This window comes from Sapajus apella, unplaced genomic scaffold, assembly GCF_009761245.1.
Source record: "Sapajus apella isolate SASKATOON/1434 unplaced genomic scaffold, GSC_monkey_1.0 scaffold15, whole genome shotgun sequence".
Lineage (NCBI taxonomy): Eukaryota > Metazoa > Chordata > Mammalia > Primates > Cebidae > Sapajus > Sapajus apella.
The window spans coordinates 31,036,389-31,060,113 of NW_022436955.1; the positions used below are offsets into that span (position 1 = coordinate 31,036,389).

At 50.0% G+C, this 23,725-nt stretch overlaps 1 protein-coding gene across 5 annotated transcripts in view; it reads right to left on the reverse strand.

Annotated features, from left to right (window-relative positions):
- The window catches only part of KLHDC4 (kelch domain containing 4), a 55,924-nt gene that overhangs the window by 24,405 nt on the left and 7,794 nt on the right, over nt 1-23,725 (reverse strand). For all 5 annotated transcript variants that reach the window (XM_032284636.1, XM_032284634.1, XM_032284635.1 and 2 more), the window contains exons 2-3: nt 16,601-16,693; nt 11,505-11,664 (exon numbers count right to left, since the gene is read on the reverse strand). In XM_032284636.1, coding sequence (XP_032140527.1) covers nt 11,505-11,664; nt 16,601-16,693 — 253 coding nt within the window. The remainder of the gene's footprint in view (nt 1-11,504; nt 11,665-16,600; nt 16,694-23,725) is intronic.

Sequence of the window (23,725 nt, forward strand, 5' to 3'; positions counted from 1 at the left end):
TCCCATAGAGTGTAGTACAGGCCACCTAGCTTAGCCTGCAGCCACGTCCCCTGACAGGCCACCCACCTCCCACAGAATGTTGTACAGGCCACCTAGCTTAGTCTGCAGCCACGTCCCCTGACAGACCCCTACCTTTTGCAGAATGTAGCATACGCCACCTAGCTTAGCCTGCAGCAAGTCCTCAATGCAGCCGCTTCAGCTCACCCAGCTCCAAGCTCAGACACCGACCCATTTCAACCATCAGGAGAGCAGACGCCACCGCAGGGCCACCCCAAGGACCCGGTTGTTGGCTCAGGCCTGGTCACAGAGGGGTCCAATGGTACAGTAGTGGATAAAGGCGGTCTATGCCTGCGGAACATGTTGGGGAGGAGGCGCCTGGGAGTGGTCCTCGGAGAGGACAGTGCTGAAGGCAGCCCCAGCGTTCCCAGAGAACAGAATAAGGCAGGGAGAGGGTGTCAATTCCAAGCGGACGTGTGTGAACACAAACCACAGGGGCCACTCCTTCCCACATAGCCCCAACTCCTCACCACTGAGCCTGTCCATGCAGGCACCTGGGGACGGCTCCTAACCCACCGTCACCAGATGCTGGTCCAGTGGCCCATCAAGAGCACGGCTGGCGCAGGCAATGACCACACGCACCGTGCCCTCCCCGCCTCACACGAGCACAGGTGATGGGCCCCTGTGGAGACACCGCACCACCTCAGTGCACAGCAGGTGTCTCACGTTTCGCGGGGCTGTGTGAGAGAGGGACCCATGACAAGAGGACCCCCACCAACTCGTCACGTGGCAGCATGGGCTCGCGCACACCTTCTTGGCAGGGCTACTGCTGAAGTAACAGCCCGCCGATTACGTCCCGCATCACGTGCAGTCAGCTTCCTTCTGAAAACTGCTTCCGTGAAGCTGTGCGAGAAGCCTGTGCCTGTCCGCTGCCACAGCCGCAGGCTATTTGGGGACACGACTGTCAGGGTGGCTTCTGCAGAGCCAGCAGCAGTCCCCACCACACCTGCCTCTCCACTCAGTGGAGCCTGCTCGAGCCCCTCTGCGTGACTGCTGGCACCTGGACAGGGCTCTGCCTGCCTTCTGTACCTCAGCTGGCCTCAGCACACCTTCCCATCCACCTGCACTGTGGCCAATGGCCACTCAGCCCCTTCCAGCCAAGACTTCTTCCCAGCGCTTTCCAAAACTCACCATTTTCACCTTTACCATTAAAAAATATACCCACAAACAGGTGTGGTCACGTGTCTGTATCGGGACGTGAGTAAGAGCCACTACTGTGCCTAATTCCCTAGCACAAGACAAGCTGACCCATCCTGCAGCCAGTGACCCAGGAGAGCTGGTCACGGAGCTCAGGGGCCCAGTGGGCATGGAACTCTGGCTCCGAGGTCAACCAGGATCTCGAGTGACACAATCCCCACACTTAACAACGTCTCCTGAGTCACATGATCCTCACACTTCCGATGACACGGGGCTATCTGATTCCGGTCTTCCAGGAGCTCAACTCCCAAGTGGTGAATGAAAGGAAGTTCTGGCATCTGCCGCATTCTCCATGGCCGCATGGAAACAGTGACACACACAGAGAGCAGCCCTCTCCTGGCTGTGCTCGGACCTTGTCTCCTGACCACAAGGCAGATGACAACGGCTGAGACCAAAACTCAGGTAGGAAGGAGGGCCCCGCCCTCAGCACCAGGTGATAAACCTTCCACCGTTACGCCCCTCCACCCTCCCTACCCAAATGCCATTTCTACGGTCACACCTGCATCTCCCCTTCAGGCTGGCCTCATGTGCCACCTTCTCCTTAGAAACCTTTCCAATTCTCTGAAGGAGGGAGAACTGCCCCTCTCTGGAAGCTCCCACAACACCAGAAGACACACTAAGGACTATGTCCTTCCACACGTGGATGTCGGCCAGGTCTCTGTTGTCCCACAAGTTGTATCTCTTTTGTTAGGATACACGTCATCGTAGTAAATGCACCACCTGGACCCAGACTGACTTGGAATTCATAAAACCTGGTTAGGATGCCCACCAAAGATGTCAGTTCTTCGTGGCAGTGCAGAGGCTGGGGGGTGTTTCAAGTACTCCCTAGGCTACACAGATGCATCTCCTGAGGGAGCCTGAGATGAGATCTGGTTATGGAAGGAGGAAGGCGGGCAGGTATCTGCGAGTCCCTCTTAATCTAGAGCCAGGCCCAGCCCCAAGGTCAAGGCTCTGAGCACTACTGTCCATTTCATGAACCTGGGCTCTTCCCAAGTCAAACAACTCTGCAACCTTGCCACGCAGAAGCAGGGTCAGAGAAGGCTCCACTTTGCCTGATTAAACGCTGTCAAGCACGGCACTGTCCAGGCACTGGGCATGCAAGTGGACAGGAGTCCGGCCCTGTGAGACTCTTCTCTGGGTGGGAGACAATAGCCAAGTCTGTCTCCAGCAGAGAGGGCGGTGAGCAGGAGGACAAGGACACACAGGTGGATGTAAGCCCAGAACCACGGGAGTTCTGTGCGGAGGAGACTGGCCTGACTTGCATCTCTGCAGCTCACTCTGGCTGCTGCATGTGCCATGGTCGGGAGAAGGCAGAGGGAGAAAGACCAGGCCCCAGGGAGGCACCAGCTCTGGCAGGAGAGTGGAGAGCAGAGTGTGTGGCAGCAGGCAGGGATCAAGTGCTCTCCCAGCCACCTCTACTTGCTCAGTGAAATGTGACTGAGGGTGGGTGGCAGGTGGCAGGACGCCCTGGGAGCACGGACGGGGCCTGTGGGGGGGAGGCATGTGCCCACGGTGTGTGGGGCCTTCTCTGGCCTCTGGCCTCTGGCCTGGGCTGCACAGCAGCAGCAGCACAGCACAGCTGAGTCCTGCCACGAGGACAGAGCATGCTGGTGGGGGGTAATGGCGCTGGGGCAAGGATGAGCTTCCCCCAGCCCCAAGCTCCAGCACAGGCCACGTGCCCAAGTTTCCGTCAGTTCTTGCAGACTGCTGCTACCGCGCAGCGGACCACCTGCTTAGGCTACCCACTTCTTTTTACACTCCATCCATTCACAACTCAAATCTCTCACTAATTCCAGTAAATCCCCCATGAATCCAAACAGACAAGCTTTTCGCTTCAACTCCAAAAGCCACAGGCTCAAAGCAAAGAGCTACTGAACTAAGTGGATTGAGACCGTCCATCGTCAGACTGAGGATGGGTGCACACGGCTGGAGGCAGCAGCTGCTGAGGATGACAGGATTCTGATGACAGTGATACGAGCTTAGCCGGTCCGACTGCTCACCATCCTGCTGCACTCCGCGAAGCATCTGCTGTGATAAAGCACTACACCAGGCATCCCGCCCGACTTCTGGCCCAGTCAGCCTGCTCTCAGTGCCCTCCCGGACGTCAGAAAATAAGGGTGATTTTCTCTGTCCAGAACAAACAATGACCAAGAGAAGAATCGGATCCATCTGGTCAACTGAGTTCACTCTCTTAACAAATGCCACTAAAAGGCTGAAATCCACCGGGCGCAGTGGCTCACGCCTATAATCCCAGCACTTTGGGAGGCAAAGGTCAGCGGATCACAAGGTCAAGAGTTCAATACCAGCCTGACCAACATGGTGAAACCCCATCTCTACTAAAAATATAAAAATTAGCCGGGTGTGGTGGCGCACGCCTGTAGCCCTAGCTACTTGGGAGGCTGAGGCAGGAGAATCGCTTGAAGCCTGGAGGTGGAGGTTGCAGTGAGCTCAGACCACGCCGTTGCACTCCAGTCTGGGCGACAGAGCAGGACTCCACCTCAAAAATCAGTGAGGATGTGTGTTTGAAGGTAAAATAATAAAATTTTTAAAAGGAGGGGCTGAACTCCTTTCTTGCCAGGGCAGCAGAATCTACCACAGTTACAGCTACTGAAACGTGCTGCACATGTGTGTTCACTGGCATGGGGGTGGGAAAGGCTGGGGCCCAGGACACTGATGTGGGAAGTTCTGGAAGTTGTTTAGTGACTGGTGGCCAAGCGTGCATTCACCAGCCAAGGTCTCGACAGTGTCCCTGGGTGACTCTGAGTTGAGAAGGGCCTTCCCAGCTCAGCTGCTGCACGTGCTCCAGCACTCAGGGGAAACCCATCCTCTTCTGGAGCCAGATGCCAGGGAGTGGCCCCTCTTCCAGGAGATTAAAAACCAGTAACAGAAACAAACACCTTGATCCTGCAGTTACTACCTTCACCATAAACTTTTGTTTCTGTTTTGAGACGGTCTCAGTCAGTTGCCCCGGGTGGAGTGCGGTGGCACGATTCTGGCTCACTGTAACCTCCACCTCCCGAATTCAAGTGATTCTCATGCCTCAACCTCCCAAGTAGGCGGGACTACAAATGCACACCACATGCCAGGTAATTTTCTATTTCTAGTGGAGACAAGGTTTCACCATGTTGGCCAGACTGGTCTTCAACTCCAGACCTCAAGTGATCCACCCACGTCAGCCTCCCAAAATGCTGGGGTTCCATGTGTGAACCGCCCCACCCAGCCCACTGTAAACATTTTAACGCAATGGCAGAAACCTTCTGTTTACTCCTAGGTCTTGGAATCCAAGTGGTCATAAAACCGTCCAGGAGAAATGTTCTCCACTGACACTGCAGGAGCAGCTCAGTACCCACGGCCGCTTCTCCCAGGAGCTCTCCAGTCACGAGGGCCCCACTGCTTGGGGTCTACACTATTTACATAAATAAGCGATGGCTCACAAATACATGATTATAATTATCTAACTAGGCAACAGGAAAACACGGGCCTGACACGGATAAATAGTCCGACACTTCCTTGGTGCCTAAGAAATGAGGTGAAAGGCAAAATGTAGCCACTGCCAGCTTCCCTGGTGCAAAGACGTCCTTCCTACCTCTGTCAGCCTACCCATCAATAAAGCAGTCACACACACACCAGTCCCAAGCCATCTCCTTTCCATGTGTCTCATCTAGGAAGTGCTTACTGCAGACTGGCCATTAGCAGGCTTGCTGTTCCTTAACTGGCCAGCCTCCCGCCTGAACCCTGCACTATCTGTGCTAGCAGAGCACCTGCTCCCTCTCAGGCCTAGCTTGCTGACACCAGCTCCCTAGGGAGGAGCTCAATGCCCCCAACATTCAGGGCTCTTGCCATCCTCATAGACCTCTGAATTCCGGCCACAGCGGATTCGCCGACTTTACCAGACACACTCTACATGATTCCAACCCTCCTCCTTTGCTCATGAACTTCCCCTTGTTTGGAAACTCACCCTAACCATCTCCTTCCTTCCTATCCTTAGGTCCCAGCCCACCCTGTGACTCCCTCTTCATGGGTCTGCCTGGGTCTAGCAGCCCGAGGCACTGCCCTGCTCTAGGACGGCTGGTACTCACTTGGGCCTCTCAGCTGCACTCTTGGCCAGTAAGAATGAAATTTAAAGCTTACAGAGACCCCAAGTCGCACACTTTATGAAGGAAACACTCAGTAACACATCCCGAAATCCTAAACTTGACCATCTAAAAGGCCACTTGATGTGCACCAAATAAGCATTCAGTTTCTTCCATGTTTTGCAGATGAAGATAAAAAACAAAGAACATTTTCCTATAGCTGCAAGAAAGCAAATCCCCTGGTGGGAAGAACTACAGAGAAGAAGGGGGTCTGAGGCACACCTCCACTTTCAACACACAGGGAGCCGCTCCAGGAGGGAAACTGAGGCACAGGATGCTGGCCATGGCGTCACAATCACATGCAGGAGGACATACCCACTCAGAAGGACCTAAGCTGACTCGGGGGTGGGGGTTACCTGTCTTCCTTTAGGGAGCTCTGCTCACAAAACAGCCCAGAAGTATCAGGCCAGCCTTTCTTCCCAGTGTCCAGGGAAGACGCCTTCTCAGGACACGGAACACACCACAGCACGAAGAACCGAACGCTGTGAGGACTGGAGGGGAAAAAACACGTCTGCAAACGGCACATCGAGACAGAAAACCTGAAAGCACCTCGAAGACCAATCACCGGAATAACTGATCATCAGTCAGGCTGCAGGTGCCAGGCTCAACACACAGAAAGCCGCTGCATCTCAACATGCTCCCAACAGGCAGAGATGCCATTGTGAATTCATGAAGAATATATTCTCTAGTCACAACGGAATAAGCAGAAGTCACAACTAATAAGACGTGGGAAAATCTCAATGACCTGAAAATTAACACACTCTGAAGCAATCCACAGTTCAACAAAGCCACAAAGGAAATGAAAATCTATTTTAAATTAATTGATAAAACTTGTAAAATGTAGTTAAAATAGTTGTTCAAAAAACTGAAAAAAGAGAAAAGCCGTATGATCAATAAATGCAGATAATGGATTTATCAAAATGTTCCCACTCATTTATAACAGAAATTCCTAGAAGAACACAACTCAAAACGTAAAGGACATCTGGGAATCAGCCACAGCCAGTGGTCCTGGTGGTGGGTGTCTGGGCGCCTTCCCGAGACAGAATAGCCCCCGCAAATCTCACTGCACACCTCTATTCAACACTGCACTGGAGCCCCAGCTGCAGTAAGACAAATGAGGAAATGAAAGGCATAACAATACCAAAGGAGTAAGCAAGGCCAGGTGCGGTGGCTCACGCCTGTAATCCCAGCACTTTGGGAGGCCGAGGCGGGCGGATCACGAGGTCAAGAGATGGAGACTATCCTGGCCATGGTGAAATTCCATCTCTACTAAAAACACAAAAATTAGCCAGGCGTGGTGGCATGCGCCTGTGGTCCCAGCTACTCAGGAGGCTGAGGCGGAAGAATCACTTGAACCCGGGAGGTGGAGGTTGCAGTGAACAGAGATTATGCCACTGAACTCCAGCCTAGTGACAGAACAAGACTCTGTCTCATCAAAAAAAAAAAAAAAAAAAAGGAGTAAGTAAAACTGTCCCATTTGGGTATTACATGATTGCTTTCATAATTTTAATGAATCTGAAAAACCAAAAAATAAAATTCAGCAAGATCACAAAAAACAAGGCAAATATACAAAAAAAAAAAAAAAAGAAAAAAGTTTCTTTTTTTTTTTTTTTTGTGGGGTTTTTTGCTCTTGTTGCCCAGGCTGGAGTGCAATGGCATGATCTCGGCTCACTGCCACCTCTGCCTTCCGGCTTCAAGCAATTCTCCTGCCTCGTCCTCCCAAGTAGCTGGGATTACAGGCACGCGCCACCACACCTGGCTAATTTTGTATTTTTAGCAGAGATGGGGTTTCTCATGTTGCTCAAGCTGGTCTCAAACTCCCGACCTCAGGTGATCTGCTCACCTTGGCCTCCCAAAGTGCTGGGATGACAGGCGTGAGCCACTGTGCCCAGCCAAAAATGTGTTTTTATATATTAGCAGAAAATAATGGGAAAGTATAATTTCAAGAACTCCACTGACAACAGCATCAATAAACATAAATTTAATAACATATAAGTCCTTTACATTGAGAAATAAAAAACACTGCTGAAAAACATTACAGAAAACTGGCTGGCCATGGCAGCTCACTCCTGTAATCCCAGCACTCTGGGAGGCCAAGATGGGCAAAGGCCAAGGAGTTCAAGACTAGTCTAGGCAATGTGGCAAAACCCACCTCTACAAAGAAACAGAAAAATTAGCTAGGCGTAATGGTGTGCACCTGTAGTACCAGCTTTTGTGGGGCTGAGGCAGAAGGACTGCCTGAGCCCAGGTCGAGACTGCACTGAGCCAAGATGGCATCACTGTACTCCAGCCTGAGTGAAAGAGTAAGACCCTGACTCAAAAAAAAAAAAGTAATAAACAGAAAGAAAACAACACAAAACAAAAATAGGCCAGGCTCGGTGGCCCACGCCTATAATCCTAGCACTTTGGGGGGCCAAAGTGGATAGATCACATGATTAGAAGTTTAAGACCAGTCTGGCCAAGATGGTGAAACCTCATCTCTACTAAAAATACAAAAGAATTAGCCAGGCATGGTGGCAGGCGCTTTAATCCCAGCTACTGGGGAGGCTGACGCAGAGAATGGCTTACATCTGGGAGGCGGAGGTTGCAGTGAGCTGAGATGGCGCCACTACACTCCAGCCTGGGTGACAGAGAGAGCCTCCGTCTCCACAAAAAAAAAAAACCAAAATAAATTGAGAGATAATCCTTGTTCAAGGATTGGAAGACTCAAAGATATCAAATCTCCCTAAATTCATCTACAGACTGAAAGCAACTCTAATCATGATTTCCAGCAGGCTCCTGAAAAGGTTTTCCGCCCTTTTTTGTTAGACATCTACAAGTTCACAGTAAAACATATAATGTTCAGAGCACAGAACAGTTAAAACAACTTTAAAAAGCAGCAGTTGAATGACTGCTACTCCAGGAGTTATCACCAAGGCGTCAAAGCGAGGCTGGTGAGATACTGGCATCAGAACAGAGCCCAGGAACAGAACTATATTCCTGCAGTCACATGATTTCCAATAAAGGTTCCTAAGGTATTCAATGGAGAATAAAACGCCTTTTTTTCTTTTTTGAGACAGAGTCTCGCTCTATTGCCTAGCCTGGAGTGCAGTGCCACAATCTCGGCTCACTGCAACCTCTGCCTCCCACATTCAAGCGATTCTCCTGCCTCAGCCCCCTGAGTAGCTGGGATTACAGGCATGTGCCACAACTCCCGGCTAATTTTTGTATTTTTTAGTAGAGACAGGATTTCACCATGTTGGCAAAGCTGGTCTCGAACTCCTTACCTCAAGTGATCCACCTGCTTCAGCCTCCCAAAGTGCTGTGATTACAGACGTGAGCTGCCACGCCCAGCCTAAAGCCTTTGCAACAGATGACGCTGAGATAGATCAGTGTCTATGTGGGGGAAATGGATGAGCCTCAACACCCACCTCATGCTACTCTAGAGAATTATTTCAGGGCAGATCACAGGACTAATTATAAAACCATCTAATTTTTAGAGAAAAATGTAAGAAAATCTTTGTTACTGAAAATAAACAAGGTATCACAGATACTTCCTATATCACAGAAAGTAACAATCATAAAAGAAAAACATAAATAGGTTTTATCAAAACTCAAAGCTTTTACTCATTAACAAACACTCAAGAAGGCAACCAGGCTGGCCACTACTGGGAGGGTAATTGTAACACACACACCTGAAAGGGACTGCTCCAGAATGCAAACCTCTGCGACTCACTAACAAAAACACAACCCATTACCAACAGCCGAAGCTGTGAACACATACGTCGGGGACGATGTACATGTGACCAATAAGCTCACAAAAAGCGCTCAATACCAGCAGTCATCAGAGAAATGAGAATCAAAACCACAAGATACCACACATCCACCAGAATGGCTAAAAACAAAGACTGATGCCGTCAGGCTGATAAGAACCAAAACGACCAGACCTCCCTGACATTTCCAGCACAAGTGGAACGGGCCACTGCTTTGGGAAGACAGCTGAGCAATCCTTGTTAAATAACACCCACACCCACCCTAGGGTGCAGCAGTTCCACTGTAGATAGCCATTTACCCAAGAGAAACCAACATGTAGCCACACACAGACTCACATGGACATGCCCATAGCAGCTTTATTCACGGCTGATCCAAGGGCTGTGTCTTCCCAAGAATGGAAACAGCCCAGGTGTCCATCAGCGAAAAACAGAACCACAAACTGTGGGATCGTCATCTCATGGAACACTTCTCAGCACAAAGCAGCAATGAACAAAAACAGGCAGCATATGTCAATCTGAAAAGCTCAGTGAGTGAGATTTGCTCAAATCTGGGTGACTGCGTTTAGCAGACACTCCAGGACAGGCAGATCTGATACGGTAGGAAAATCAGAGCAGCCTCACCTCTGGGGGTGACGGCAGGGGAGCCAAGTGGTAAAGGCAGGGCAGGACCAGGGTGTTGGTCACACGGTGTGCACACTTGTAAGAATGTGTGCCCTCGGGCCGGGCGCGGTATCTTACTCCTGTAATCAGAGCACTTTGGGAGGCAGAGGCAGGTGAATCACAAGGTCAGGAGTTTGAGACCAGCCTGACCAACATGGTGAAACCCCATGTCTACGAAAAATCCAAAAAAAAAAATTACCTGGGCATGGTGACGCATGCCTGCAGTCTCCGCTACTAAGGAGGCTGAAGCAGGAGAATCGTCTGAACCCAAGTGGAGGCTGCAGTGAGCCGAAATTGCCCCACGGCACTCCAGCCTGGGCGACAGAACAAGACTCTATCTCAAAAAAAAAAAAACAAGAGCGTGTGCCCTCGCTGGGGGTAAGTTATGCCTAAGAAATGACCCTGGACCTCAACTTGGTCATATGCATGCTGGAGTATTTACAGGGAGGACGTCTGCACTTCCCTGTGAAACACATCAAAAAAGACAACGGAGAGATGGCAAAGGGTACAGCTATGTAAACAGACATGTGACGAAGCAAGTACAGCAAAATCTTAACGGGAGGACCTAGGAGGAGTACATAAGTCTTCCCTGGAAAATTCTTTCAACTTAGCTGTGTCTGAAAGTTTTCAAATTATAAAGGATTTCTTAAAACCCTACAATGAGATACCATTTTGTGCCTCTCAGGTTCACAAAAATGTAAAGGTTGGTGAGGTGTGAAATGGGAATGAAGCAACAGGAACACTAGGGTGCCGAGGACTGAGCCTGCGCCAGCCACCTCTACAGAAAACACACCCCACGAGCAGAACGGCCCAGTGTGCCTGCAGAACATCACGCCCCATGAGCAGAACGCCCCTGTGTGCACGTGGAAAATCACGCCCCACGAACGGCCCAGTGTGCACGTGGAAAACCACACCCCACGAAAGGCCCGGTGTGCACATGGAAAATCACACCCCACGAACGGCCCGGTGTGCACGTGGAAAATCACGCCCCACGAGCAGAACGGCCCGGTGTGCACGTGGAAAATCACACCCCACGAGCAGAACGGCCCGGTGTGCACGTGGAAAATCACGCCCCATGAGCAGAACGCCCCACGAGCAGAATGCCCGGTGTGCATGTGGAAAATCATGCCCCACGAGCAGAACGCCCTGGTGTGCATGTGGAAAATCACGCCCCACGAGCAGAATGCCCGGTGTGCACGTGGAAAATCACGCCCCACGAGCAGAACGCCCCGGTGTGCATGTGGAAAATCACGCCCCACGAGCAGAATGCGCAGTGTGCACGTGGAAAAACACGCCTCACCAGCAGGAGACATCAGCATGCATGCGGAGCACGTGCCCCACCAGCAGGTGGGTGCAGGAACATTCCTGTCGGCACCGTTCCCAGCTGACCAAAGAGAAAAGCCCACGAACGGGAGTGAGGAGAATTTCATTCCACAGGGATTACTATGCAGTCGTGAGTGTCTGAGGCAGGAAGGAGACCTTCGGAATGTGGAGTCGTTCACACTGCACTGCTGAGAGGAGTGTGGATGAGAACATATGGCCCTAACAGTCTCACCAAGTTCACAGAGGAACACCATTCTCCATTTCTAATTCGACAAAGAGAGCTGTTGATATGAAACCAATGAGTCATCCTATTTGAAAGTTTCCACGCTGATGAAACTGGAGGCCACAGAAAGCAGTGCCCATGTCCTCACGCCGCACCTACCTGTTTCGAGTAGCCCCCGTAGAGGACGATGCCGCCTTGAGGAGTGACGGACATCTGGCAGCCTGATCTGGGTGTGGGCCCTGTCCCAGCCGGGGACAGCTTGCTCCACGTGAAGGTGTCCAGATTAAAGGCATACACGTCGTTGTAATAGATGTAATCCCTGGTTAGAACAAAGCAACACCGTCAGGATCAGCAATTCTGGAAAAAGCCCGACATTAAAAACTGAACCTGATTTAAATTAAAGGTAAATTTCCTACTGTTTGGAAAAACCCCAGACCATTTTTCTCCTCTGCTCTCACACCAACCTATCAACAGAGAAATGTGGGTGTTTTCCCTGCAACAAGCCACAGACACCTGCCATATCTCCTTGACTTCAATCTTGACGCAAACTACCCAGAGGCAGCCCAACACTTTTACCAAGTCACCTGTTTAATTCAAGTGTGAATTTACATGAAAGGACCACAAGCACATGAGTTTACATTTGAAAATCAGAAATAATGCTGGCCCACAAACCCATAGGAACTTTTTTTTTTTTCCCAATTTGAGAGCAGGTACTGTTTATTAACTGAGCAGCTTAGAAAGATAATCATGGTAGACACCTTAGTTCATTCTTCTAATAAGCCTGTTGATCTGGTCCTCCTTGTTGCCAGCATCTCCACCTCCTACAAAATTGGTGGTTTTTTTCCTTCATTCTGCCTCATGGAGAAGATGATTGGAAGGGCCACAGGAAGTTACTGGATTCTTTGAAGCATTTTCCAACAGTATAGATCCGATGAATCAGATCTTCCATGCAGATGATGCCACATTTTCCAAGAGATCAAGCAATCAAAGCATTATCTGTCAAAGCAATTCACTTCTTACTGATTTTGCCATAACCACGTTTGAACGTTAGTCATTTACTGACTTCAGATTTGGGTTCCCACATGCAATATATGGCTCGAATCCTCAACCTGTAAACGGAAGCTTTGCTGAGCTTTGCAAAGGTTCCACTGAAGATGTGAGGAAGGAGAAGCAGCTGCAACACCTTTCCAGCCTGTGGGCTCACACCGCTGAGCCCTCTGGTCCTGAGGACAAACACGTGTGGGTTCTGCAGGTATACAGAAGTTGCCAGCTTTCCCTGCCATCCTCACATTCGATTTTCAGTTCTGTACATCTACCTATATTCCTGTGACAGTGCTTCGATTTCTCATAGGTAAGCTTCCTCCTTGGCTTTCGAAACATCTTTTGGGCAAACTTCTTTCTCAGGCGCTTCATCTTCAGCTCTGCGAAATTCCTTTGCTGTTTCTTAAGGCTTTCTGGCACAGCAGGAACCTTCTCTTCTACACCCTCCATGGTTCCAGCCAGAAGAAGAGCGAGGCATAGGAATTTAATCTGAAAGCCATACTGTATTTCCTTACACAGTTAACACAAGCATGGTTACTAGGTGTGCAACTTGAAGGGCAGCAGTGAACGACACATTTAACTGAACGATCAGAAGGGAGGGATGCGCAGCCTGGCAGGAAGCGCAGTAGGACGCCGTGTGGAATGGAGGGTGAACGAGGGGGCTAGGCGCTCTCAGAAAACTGCAGACCGCAGAAGCCAATCCTCTGCACCTGAGAACACAGCAAGGCAACAAGGCATGTTAACAGAAATGCCCTTAACATTTCCTGCCTTGCTCACTACCTGCCGGACCCAGCACGCAGATCAGGCCGCGTAGGGAAGGGGCAGCTTTGCTGGAAGCATGGGGAGACTCTGTGGCATACCCAGAATGTCCTGTTCTAACGCTGGACTTCGACAAAATAATTGTAAAAGAGTAAGACGCTGCTCTCCGGCTACTCAAAAAGGAGCGCCGAACTGATTTAAGGAAAGAAAACATGGAAGAGCGAGCAGCTCTAGCCCAAGTCTGAAGTACCTGGTTTTCTCCTCCTCGTTCTGTTTTGTGTGAGGCAGGAAAAGTCACAGGTGTCTACCCAGCACCAGTCGCACACCTGGTTTTCAGATAAACATACTGGACGCGCTGGGCTTATGCCTGTAATCCCAGCACTTTGGGATTCTGAGGCAGGTGGATCACTTGAGGTCAGGAGTTCAAAACCAGCGTGGCCAATATAGAGAAACCTCATGTCTCCACTAAAAATACAAAAAACTAGCCAGGCATGGGGGCAAGCACCTATAATCCCAGCTATGCGGGTGGCTGAGGCACACAGTTTGAACCTGGAAGGTGGAGGCTACAGTGAGCTGAGTAACTTAGGACTTACTTCGGCTTCCTCATCTTTTTTTTTTCCCCCTTCCATGAGTCTCTCTCTGTTGCCCAGGCTGGAGTGCAGTGGACCATCTCGGCTCACTGCAACCTCCGTCTCCTGGGTTCAAGCGACTCTCCTGCCTCAGTCTCCAAAGTCGCTGGGATTACAGGTGCCCACCGTGCCTGGCTAATTTTTTATTTTTTAGTAGAGATGGGGTTTGCAAAGTTGGCCAGGCTGGTCTTAACTCCTTACCTCAGGTGATCCACCAGCCTTGGCCTCCCAAGTGCTGAAATCCTAGCACTCTGGGAGGCCAAGGTGCTGGGCCACGAAGCCCAGCAGCTTCCTCATCTTTAATGTGAGATGATGACCTGCTAGCGACAGCTTGTTCTTGAAGAGAATGAGTGTAAAAACATTTGCAAACCATTCAAAATTATAGCACTGTCGCATCCAGGTAACTCCTTCGAGGACACAAAACCATGCCTTGTTATGGTTTGAGTTTGTCCCCCCCAAATTCATGCTCTGATCCCCAGAGTGCAGTGTTGGGAAAGAGGCCTGGGAGAGGTGTGTGGGTCAGGCGCGGACCCCTCGTGAGCGGCTGGGTGCAGTTCTCCGCTAGCATGAGCTGCCGCTGCTGCAACAACACTAGATTCGTTCTTGCAGCAAGGGATTACTTCCCAAGTGTGTGCTGGCATAAAGCGAAACCTCTTTTTAAAAATTACCTGTTCGCAGGTATTCTGTTACAGCCACATAAAACGCACTAAGATATTTTTTGAGTCAGAGTCTCATTCTGTCACCCAGGCTAGGGTGCAATAGCACAATCTCCGCTCACCTCAACCTCTGCCTCCCAGGTTCAAGCAATTCTCTTGCCTCAGCCTCCCTGAGTACCTGGGATTTCAGGTATGCACCGCCACACCTGACTGATTTTTTTTTTTTTTGTATTTTTAGTAGAGACAGGTTTTCACCAGGCTGGTCTCAAACTTCTGGCTTCAAGTGATCCACACACCTCAGTCTCCCAAAGTGCTGGGATTACAGGCGGGAGCCACTGTGCCCAGCCTTAAACACCTTTTAATCCAAATTACATTCTTAAAATTTCCCGCCTTATAAAGTATTTAAGCATTTGGATCCCCTTTCCCCCCAATTCACAACATTAATGAGAATATATTTGTAAAGAAAATCTGAAACCTGGCCAGGCGTGGTGGCTCACGCCTGTAATCCCAGCACTTTGGGAGGCTGAGGTAGGCACATCACTTAAGGTCAGTCATTTGAGAACTGCCTTACCAACATGGTGAAACCCGGTCTCTACTAAAAACACAAAAATTACCTGGGCATCGTGGCAGGCACCTGTAATCCCAGCTACACAGGAGGCCGAGACAGGAGAATCGCCTGAACCTGGGAAGTGGAGGTTGCAGTGAGCCAAGACTGCACACTGCACTCCAGCCTGGGCAACAAGACTGAAAACCCCTATCAAAAAAAAAAAAAAAAAAAAAAATTCTGAAACCTTAACTGAGCCCAATCCATACCACAATGTTGAAAAATTCCATCACCTGCCCCTCCTAACCCACCCAACACAGGCTTTCCCACATGGCTGAAGAGACTTATCATGATGCACCAAGAATCAGCAGAGAATCACCAGAACGTGCAACTGGACTTGCAATGTGACAAAGGTGTGACTGGCGCCATCACATCCATCGAGATGCTATTTCCGAAGGGACCAGGAGAGAAACAGAGCTTCTAATGAGGCCCCGGAGATAAAGACAGCCATTGTCTCTCACACCGCAGGAGGCCAGCGTAAAGTCCTTCAAAAAAGATGGCCTTCACCTTACCCAGAATGCTACTGCGCTTGTGACACAAACAGGGATCACCAGCTTTTTTTTCCCCCCCCCCAGTACTTTCCTGGACTGAACTAAGGAAGCTCAAGAACATACACGAGCAGACGACAGGCCTACAACAATCAGAGCGCCTGCGGCTCACCCTGGGCAGCCATGCCGGCTGCACAAACATCCACGTGACATCAACAGAGAACTACCGGCTTCCTCTTAAGGTATCACTGTGGAAGATATGCTATTGCTGCTTTCCCGGACCGGAGTGTTTTTAAGTTATTACAGGCCAGTGGCTCTCAAAGTGAGGTCCACTGGCCAGCAACATCAGCATCACCTGGGAGCTCGTTAAAATGCAGATTCTTGGGCCTCACTCCAGCCCTCTGAGTCAGAGCTGCAATCAGCACTCTAACCAGTACTCCAAAGTATTCCGAACTCAGGTAAGGTTTTAGAATCCCATTTATTTATTCATTCATTCATTCAAACAAAGTCTCACTCTGTCACCCAGGCTGCAGTGCAGTGGCAGGATCTCAACTCACTGCAACCTCTACCTCCTGGGTTTAAGCGATTCTCCTGTCTCAGATTCCTGAATAGCTGGATTACAGGCGCCTGCCACCATGCCTAGTTAATTTTTCTATTTTTAGTACAGAAAGGGTTCACTACGTTGGCCAGGCTGGTTTTAAACTCCTGACCTCAAGTGATCCACCTGCCTCACCTTCCCAAAGTGCTGGGATTATAGGTGTGAGCCACTGTGCCTAGCCAAAACCCCATTTTAGATACAACTAGCCACATCATTTGCAGGGCCTGGTGTAAAACTAAAATGTAGGGTCCCTGTTCAACAAGGTTAAGAATTTCAATACGAACACAGCATGAAGCCAGTTCAAGACCAGGTGTGTGACCCTTCAGGGTCAAGGCCCTGTGTGGCTACCCACACCAAGGTCTGGTGAAGCTGGATGTAGGAGAATGGGCACATCTTTCTTGTGTATTCAGAATGTTCTTCCCGTAAAAAGTCCACCCCTTAATGCTTCAGGAAAGAGATTTTTCCATTCTTGGTACCAACCGTGCACTTTCATGGAAGCCACCAAAAAGGATCAACTGTCTCTTCCAGGCCACCATCCGATGTCCACTCCGACCTGAAGGACCCCCTGTTGATCTAAAACGAAAGAAACAAAAAAACACTATGAACTTGCTTAATTGCTGGTTGCTCTAAAAATGACAACAACACCCAATTTCTCACTGTTTTCTGTTTTGGGAGCACTTACTGCTCACGAATTAAATACCATGAGCTATCAAAACCATGCAATAAGATCCTAGCTAGCTACTATAAACTTCAGGAATAAAACTGGGAAAATCTCCATGACCTTGGAGTGCATAAACATTTCTTAGGGAGAACATTATAAACTGGACTCCATCAAAATACAAAGCCTCAAAAAAAGGCAAAAGACAGACTGGGAGAAATATTTTGAAAGACATGACTAACAAATGATTTGAATCCAGAATACATACAGAATTCCAATTTTTTTTTTTTTTTTTTTTAAGATGGAGTCACTCTGTCACCCAGGCTGGAGTGCAGTTGTGCTATCTTGGCTCACTGCAACTTCTGCCTCCCAAGTTCAAGCAGTTCTCCTGCTTCAGCCTTCTGAGTAGCTGGGATTACAAGCTTGCACCACCATGCCTGGCTAATTTTTTTTTTTTTTTTGTTTTTTTTTTTTTTTTTTTTTAAAAGAGATGGGGTTTCGCCATGTTACCCAGGTTGGTCTTCAACTCCTGACCTCAAGTGATCTGCCCGCTTCAGCCTCCCAAAGTGCTGGGATTACAGGCATGAGTCATCGTGCCCGGTCCAGAACTGTACCTTATAATAGTAAGATAAATGACCCAATAAAAACACAAACAAAAGATTTGATCAGAAAGTTCATATGACATAAAAATGGAGGAAAGAAGACGGAAAATGGCCAATGAAAACAGGAAAAGATGGCCGCCATCACAAGTGGTCAGGGAAACACGTGCCAAATCCACTGTGACCTCCTACCACACATGGCTGGGCACCCGAAATCAAGACAACATCAAGTGCTGAGGAGGCCGCAGGGCGGCTGGACCCACGGCACTGGTGAGAATGCAAGACAGTGAAGCCACAGTGACCGTTTCTGTAATGTGAAACATACTTGGTGCACAGCTTAGCAATACGACATTAAACATTTACTCAAGAGAAAGGAAAACAGTGGTCCGCACACGACTGACATGCACATGTTCACAGATGCTCTCTGCCGTCATCCCAGCAGCCGAGCTGTCCTTCAGTGGGTGCATGAACAGCGTGCGCTGCTGCCCACACTGGGGAGGACTTCTCAGAAACAAAAGGGAATCATTTACTGACGCACACAGCAATCACCTCGCTGAACAAAAGCAGGTTCTGCTGGACTCCATGCACACAAGCGTCATAAACGCGAGATGCCACCATGGCCCACAGCGGCTTTCCGGGGTAGGTGCTGGGAGGGGACCAACTACACAGGGTAAGAGGGCGCTCTCTGAGGTGCCACGAAGGCCTACGTCTCGACTGTGGTGGTGATGACATGGGTGTGCATATTTCGTAACACTCATCTAACTCTGTACCTAAAAGGTATGCATGTTACTGAATTTCATTATAATTATGCCTCAATAACACCGATATAAAAATATACGGCAATACAAAAAGCAAATTTAAAACCTTAAAAATATACAAATAATGAAAACAAAACTATAACCGACCTCCCTAGAAATCAAAGAATTTCAAATAAAGCAGATAGCGTTTCATTCTATCAACTTGACAAAGATGTTTAAGAAACATTCTGCGTATCATGGAAGAATGCTCAAAAAAACTAAGTGAAAAGGCAGGGTGCAAAGCCAGTCCTATTCCTGATTCTATCTGGGGGTACTCAGTGGTTTTCTGGTCTTGATTCTTTCCTGCATCTCCCAGCAGTCCTCCAGTGAGCAGCCGTGACTTTCACAACCAGAGGGAGGAACAACGGAACAGAGTGGGGTGGGGAGGAGGCACTGGGGCAGCAAGCGCTCAGAAAGCTTGCAGAGGTGCTTACACAGGCCACGGATGTGCAGGGCGCCCAGGTACAGAGAAGGCCAAGCACAGAGAAGGCTGGGCACACAGGGAAGGTTGTGGGCTACATTATGGGCCTCAACAGGTGCGTGTGCTGGGACTACCGAGGAAATCTCCTAGAGCCACAGGTACCAGGGCAGGGCCTTAAGGAGGGTTGGTGGGCAGGGGCGCTGCAGCCATTCCCTGGGATCCTGATGACTCGCCTCACCTCCTGTTTGGGAATCCACTCCCTGGGATCCTCGCTGATGACCCACCTCGCCTACTTAGGAATCCACTCCCTAGGATTCTCCATGGCTTTCTCACACACTCTCTGCCCGGCCCGCCAACCTCTCCACACAGGTCATAGTCACTCTGGGCTGCAAAGGATAGTTGCAGCTTTCATCACACAAGTCGGTGCCTACTTACACAATGCGTTCTTCCTCCATTTATTTTTCTGCATATTACACAGCAATCCCCCAAACCCACTTACAGCGTTTTCCGTAAAAGCCTACAAAGAGGCAAGTACCCTAAAAACACATCAGGACATGGACTCTAAAAGTTAAAAGGAAGCTTGAGTCATCTATTCCAAGTTTACAAAGTTCAGAGGGATCATTCACCGAATCACCAGGTTGACTCCTAGGGGGCTGCAGCAAATTCCGTTCTCCCTGTTCACACGCAGGTTCCCACTGGCTCCTCTCCTCCAGCACCCTCCGTCAGCAGCATTCCTTTTAACATGGCACTCAGAATGACTACCACACCCATCCATGGAAAGTCAACCAGAAGCAAGCAGTCCCTTTTTCTAGACACCAGTTTTACTAATCCAACCTGGAGCTGGCATGAGCCTGTGAGGCGGCCTCCTCACATACTGATGCGTAGCAGGACCTCAGCTCACTAAGTCTCTACGGAGTCCTGCAAGTTGGCCTCACTTCACAGTTCCAGACCCCACGGCCGCTCCATCCCCTCCTGACTGGGTGCCCCACGGGACAGCCATACAACGGACACACCGCAGGTGAGACCATCGATTGAGAAGAAAACCCCACACACAGAGCAAGAAATGAACTCCCTTCTTGCTGATCCATTTCCTGATGGATTACTTTTTAAGAACAATCTGAGAACCAGACCTTCATTCAAAACTAAACCACTGTGTTTGCATCCAAGTCTGCTTCAAAAAAAGAACTGAGTGCTGTCACTGCCATCCCCGTCCAGCAACGGAACACAAGGCCTGGGGCTGAGGGGTGCCCCCCAGCTGCCCTATTGGCGCTGGGGCAGGGCCTCCTTCCACTGCCTGCATGGGAATCCCACCAGAGTCTCATCCTCTGGCTGACACAAAGGACTCAATTAACTTTCTGTGGCAGTAGCCAACTATCACAGTGTTTTGTGCCTAAAAAGGGAAAAAATTTCTATAAAAATACTCCACATCCCTCTTTAGAAAAATAAAGTTACTTCAAAAAGTCCATTTATATTTGAATCCCCAACAGGCTTTGCAACTGCTGTCATGCCTAAATATGGAGTCTTAAAACATTCACATGTCCTCCTTGGCCAGAAGTCTATGGACATTACAGAATATGGTGGGACGTCGTGGGGGTGGTTGCCTCGAGGCTCAGAAGCTGCACACAGCAGAGCGCCAAAGGGGGCAAGCTGCCAGGCAGTGTCCCCACCAGGCCCCTCCAATGGGCTGGGCCATGATACTAACAGAAAACGGATACACACCAGATGACTCCATAAGTCTAGGGTCCAATCAGAGGTAAGCACTCCATGTGCAAATACTTCTCGGAACAATTCTGAAGTCTATACCTTACAAAATTCTACAACATACAGTCTCACACTGCTTAATGACAGACAGGTTCTAAGAAACAACATATTGTCAGGCAACTCTGTCACTGGGCTGTCAAGACTGTGCTGTCAGAGTGCACTCACACGCTCCTGGAAGGCACAGCCCGCCACATACCTGGGCTGTCGGGAGAACCCACTGCTTCTCGGCTACAAACCTCGACTGCATGGTACTGTCCCAGACACTCTAGGCCACCCTAACAGGATGGCAATTATTTGTCTCAACACAAAAAAGGGAGGTAAAAACACAGTATGATCATCCTAGGGAACCGCCAATGCATGCGCACTCTGTTGTGGACAGGAATATCATGAAAATGTGCCACTGCAGGACCTGCCACACCTGTGGCCTTCAGACATCTGCTGAGTGAAGGAGCAATTCCTACCATACCCCTGAAGGTCCAGGTCACAGGGGCAGAGCCAACAGGGAACTCCACCTAAGTGGGTCATCCTCAGACTAGAGGAGCCCTGTCTCTCAACCGTGGTTACAGAACAGCCCTAGGAGAACCGTGCGCATGCACCTCCCCTTTCATTTCAAACACATGCCTTTGGAATTCCACCCTGCTCCCCTTTCATTTCAAACACATGCCTTTGGAATTCCGCCCTGCTCCTCCGAGGATCAAGTCCATCAAATAACAAATGGTGGCGGAGTAAAAACAGGACACTTAATCACGGCGTGTGGCATGATTAGCAGCCATCTCCGGAACTCAGGCAGCCTATAAACCATACCCTTGTCTCATCTTAATGATTACCACTCACAGTAAACCACCATTTGTGGAGTGTTTATTCTATGCTACGTACAGTACTCTTATGTCCATTTATCCTCACTTTACAGATAAGACAATCAGCAGGGCATGGTGGCTTACCCTATAATCCCAGCACTTTGGGAGGGTGAAGCAGGTGGATCAGGAGTTTGAGACCAGCCTGGCCAACATGGTGAAACCTGTCAAACACAAAAATTAGCTGGGACTGGTAGTAGGCACCTGTAATCCCAGCTACTCAGGAGGCTGAGTACTCAGGAGTCAGAGGTTGCAGTGAGCCAAGATCACACCACTACACTCCGGCCCACCTCCCGGTTTCTCTACAAATCAGTCTCTCTTTACGTATACCTGAGTTCCACCTCAGTCCTACCACAGATTCCAACGATCATCATTCCCTGTTGTGCAAAGCGCACAACCGGGAATACACACATACCCTGGCTTTCCAGCAGGGAAGGTTCTGTCTTCAGGAGCTACTGCTATTTGCTGTCTATAGAACCCACATTTCTGTGGAGTCAGAGAGCCTCAGAACATGTAACCCAACCCACCCACACTCATGCCTACAGGGCAGAGCAAGGCGTGTCCATTCCCATGGCGACCTGTACTTCATGCCTGAGACTCTCAAGAGGCCAGCCACTGTAAGGCACTGTCTGCTTGACTGCAGCTAACTCGTTGCTGTCCTTCATCACAGAATCATAAAATAACAGAATCATCCTGATAAGGTGCGTTCTCCAGGAAACTCACTTTCACTCAGATGCAGCTTTAGCTGACCACTGAATGATAACCCCTTCCTCACATCAGGAGGAAACATCATGCACACACATGCGCGCGCGCACACACACACACACACACACACCCCCCATATCTTCACGCAACCAAACAGTATCAATCATCTCCCACGTGCTCCAATGCATAGAAAGATGTATGCACTGTCCATGAATGTTCACTGCAGCATCACCTACAATAGCAGAAAAGCTGAAACAATCCAAGTGCCCAACAGAGAGCAGATAAACAAAACACGGCCCATCCACACACCAGCACGCGGTCCACACCGCCGGCCCGCTGCCAATGACACCAGCCATTCATAACGCTAGCACGCCATCCGGCCACAGGAGTGAAGCGCTGATGCCCAGGACAGCAGGACATGTCCTGACAGCACCACACAGAAGAGCCCGTGACAGAGGCCACATAGTTTGATTCCACTTTTATGAAATACCCGGAATAGGCAGATCCACAGACACAGGCAGCAGGGACCAGCAACGGAGGAAGGTGGGGTGACTGCCAGGGGAGATGGGGTTTCTTTTTGGGGGATGAAAATGCACTAAATTTAAATTACTGTGTTGGTTGCACAATTCCGTGAATATGCTAAAAACCACTGAATTATACTTTTTAAAGGGTGATTTGATGGTATATGAATCACATCTCAGAGAAAGCTGTTATGAAACACCTATCCGGCACGGTCCTGAAGTGGCCTGGCCTCCATCTGTGAGACACAGGCGATCCCTCGGACGGCACCAGCTGAGAAACCAATGGAGAGAGACCAATCTCCCCCCACCCCCTGCAACTCCTGCAGGGGCAGGGAGAGAAGGTGGCGAGTGCCTAGAGAAGCGCTTGCTGTCACGTGTGGCAAGCGGATCTAACCAGGCTGTGAGTGTTTAAGCCAGCAAGCTCAGCAGGCAGGGCAGGCCCACCAAGATGGAGGGAAACGAGAACTCCAGCGCACCGACCAGATACACGTGCGGCCCGAGGGGGAGCCCCCACTCTTTCTCTCCTCCCTATCCCAGAGGCCCTAGGCTGGGCAGCACAACAGGAAGTGGTCAGGTCGGGGGGGCGGTGAGAGGGGAAACCCTACTTTGAGGGGCTCCCAGGGGCAGCCACCTCCCCTCCTGCTCCAGAGCCTGATGCTAGGAGGGCCCAGGCCTGACTGGACCATAGTGGGGGTGGAGGGGGGAGGGGTGGCTCCTGCCTTCCTGGGAGCTGCCTGCACCCCCAGCTGTGACCCATCTCCACTATGATACACCTTTATCAAAGGAAAACCCTCTGCAAACACTAGATGCTGGCCTTTTTAGTGTTTCAGTTTCTAGTCACTCTTACCAATAGCCAGACAGACCTTACATCACCAGCATCTGTTCACGTGGGAGGGAAAAGGGGAGTCTTCCACCCCCTCCTCTCCCCAGCCCTCCCCACACCACTGCCCTGAGCACAACTCCTTCCTTTGCATCTATCTCCCTTCAAAGTCACATGAGCACACGCGCCTTTAAAACAAAGGTACAGGCCGGGCGCGATGGCTCAAGCCTGTAATCCCAGCACTTTGGGAGGCCGAGGCGGGGGGATCACGAGGTCAAGAGATCGAGACCACCCTGGTCAACATGGTGAAACCCCGTCTCTATTAAAAAAAATACAAAAATTCAGCTAGGCATGGTGGTGCGTGCCTGTAATCCCAGCTACTCAGGAGGCTGAGGCAGGACAATTGTCTGAACCCAGGAGGCGGAGGTTGCAGTGAGCCGAGATCGCGCCATTGCACTCTAGCCTGGGT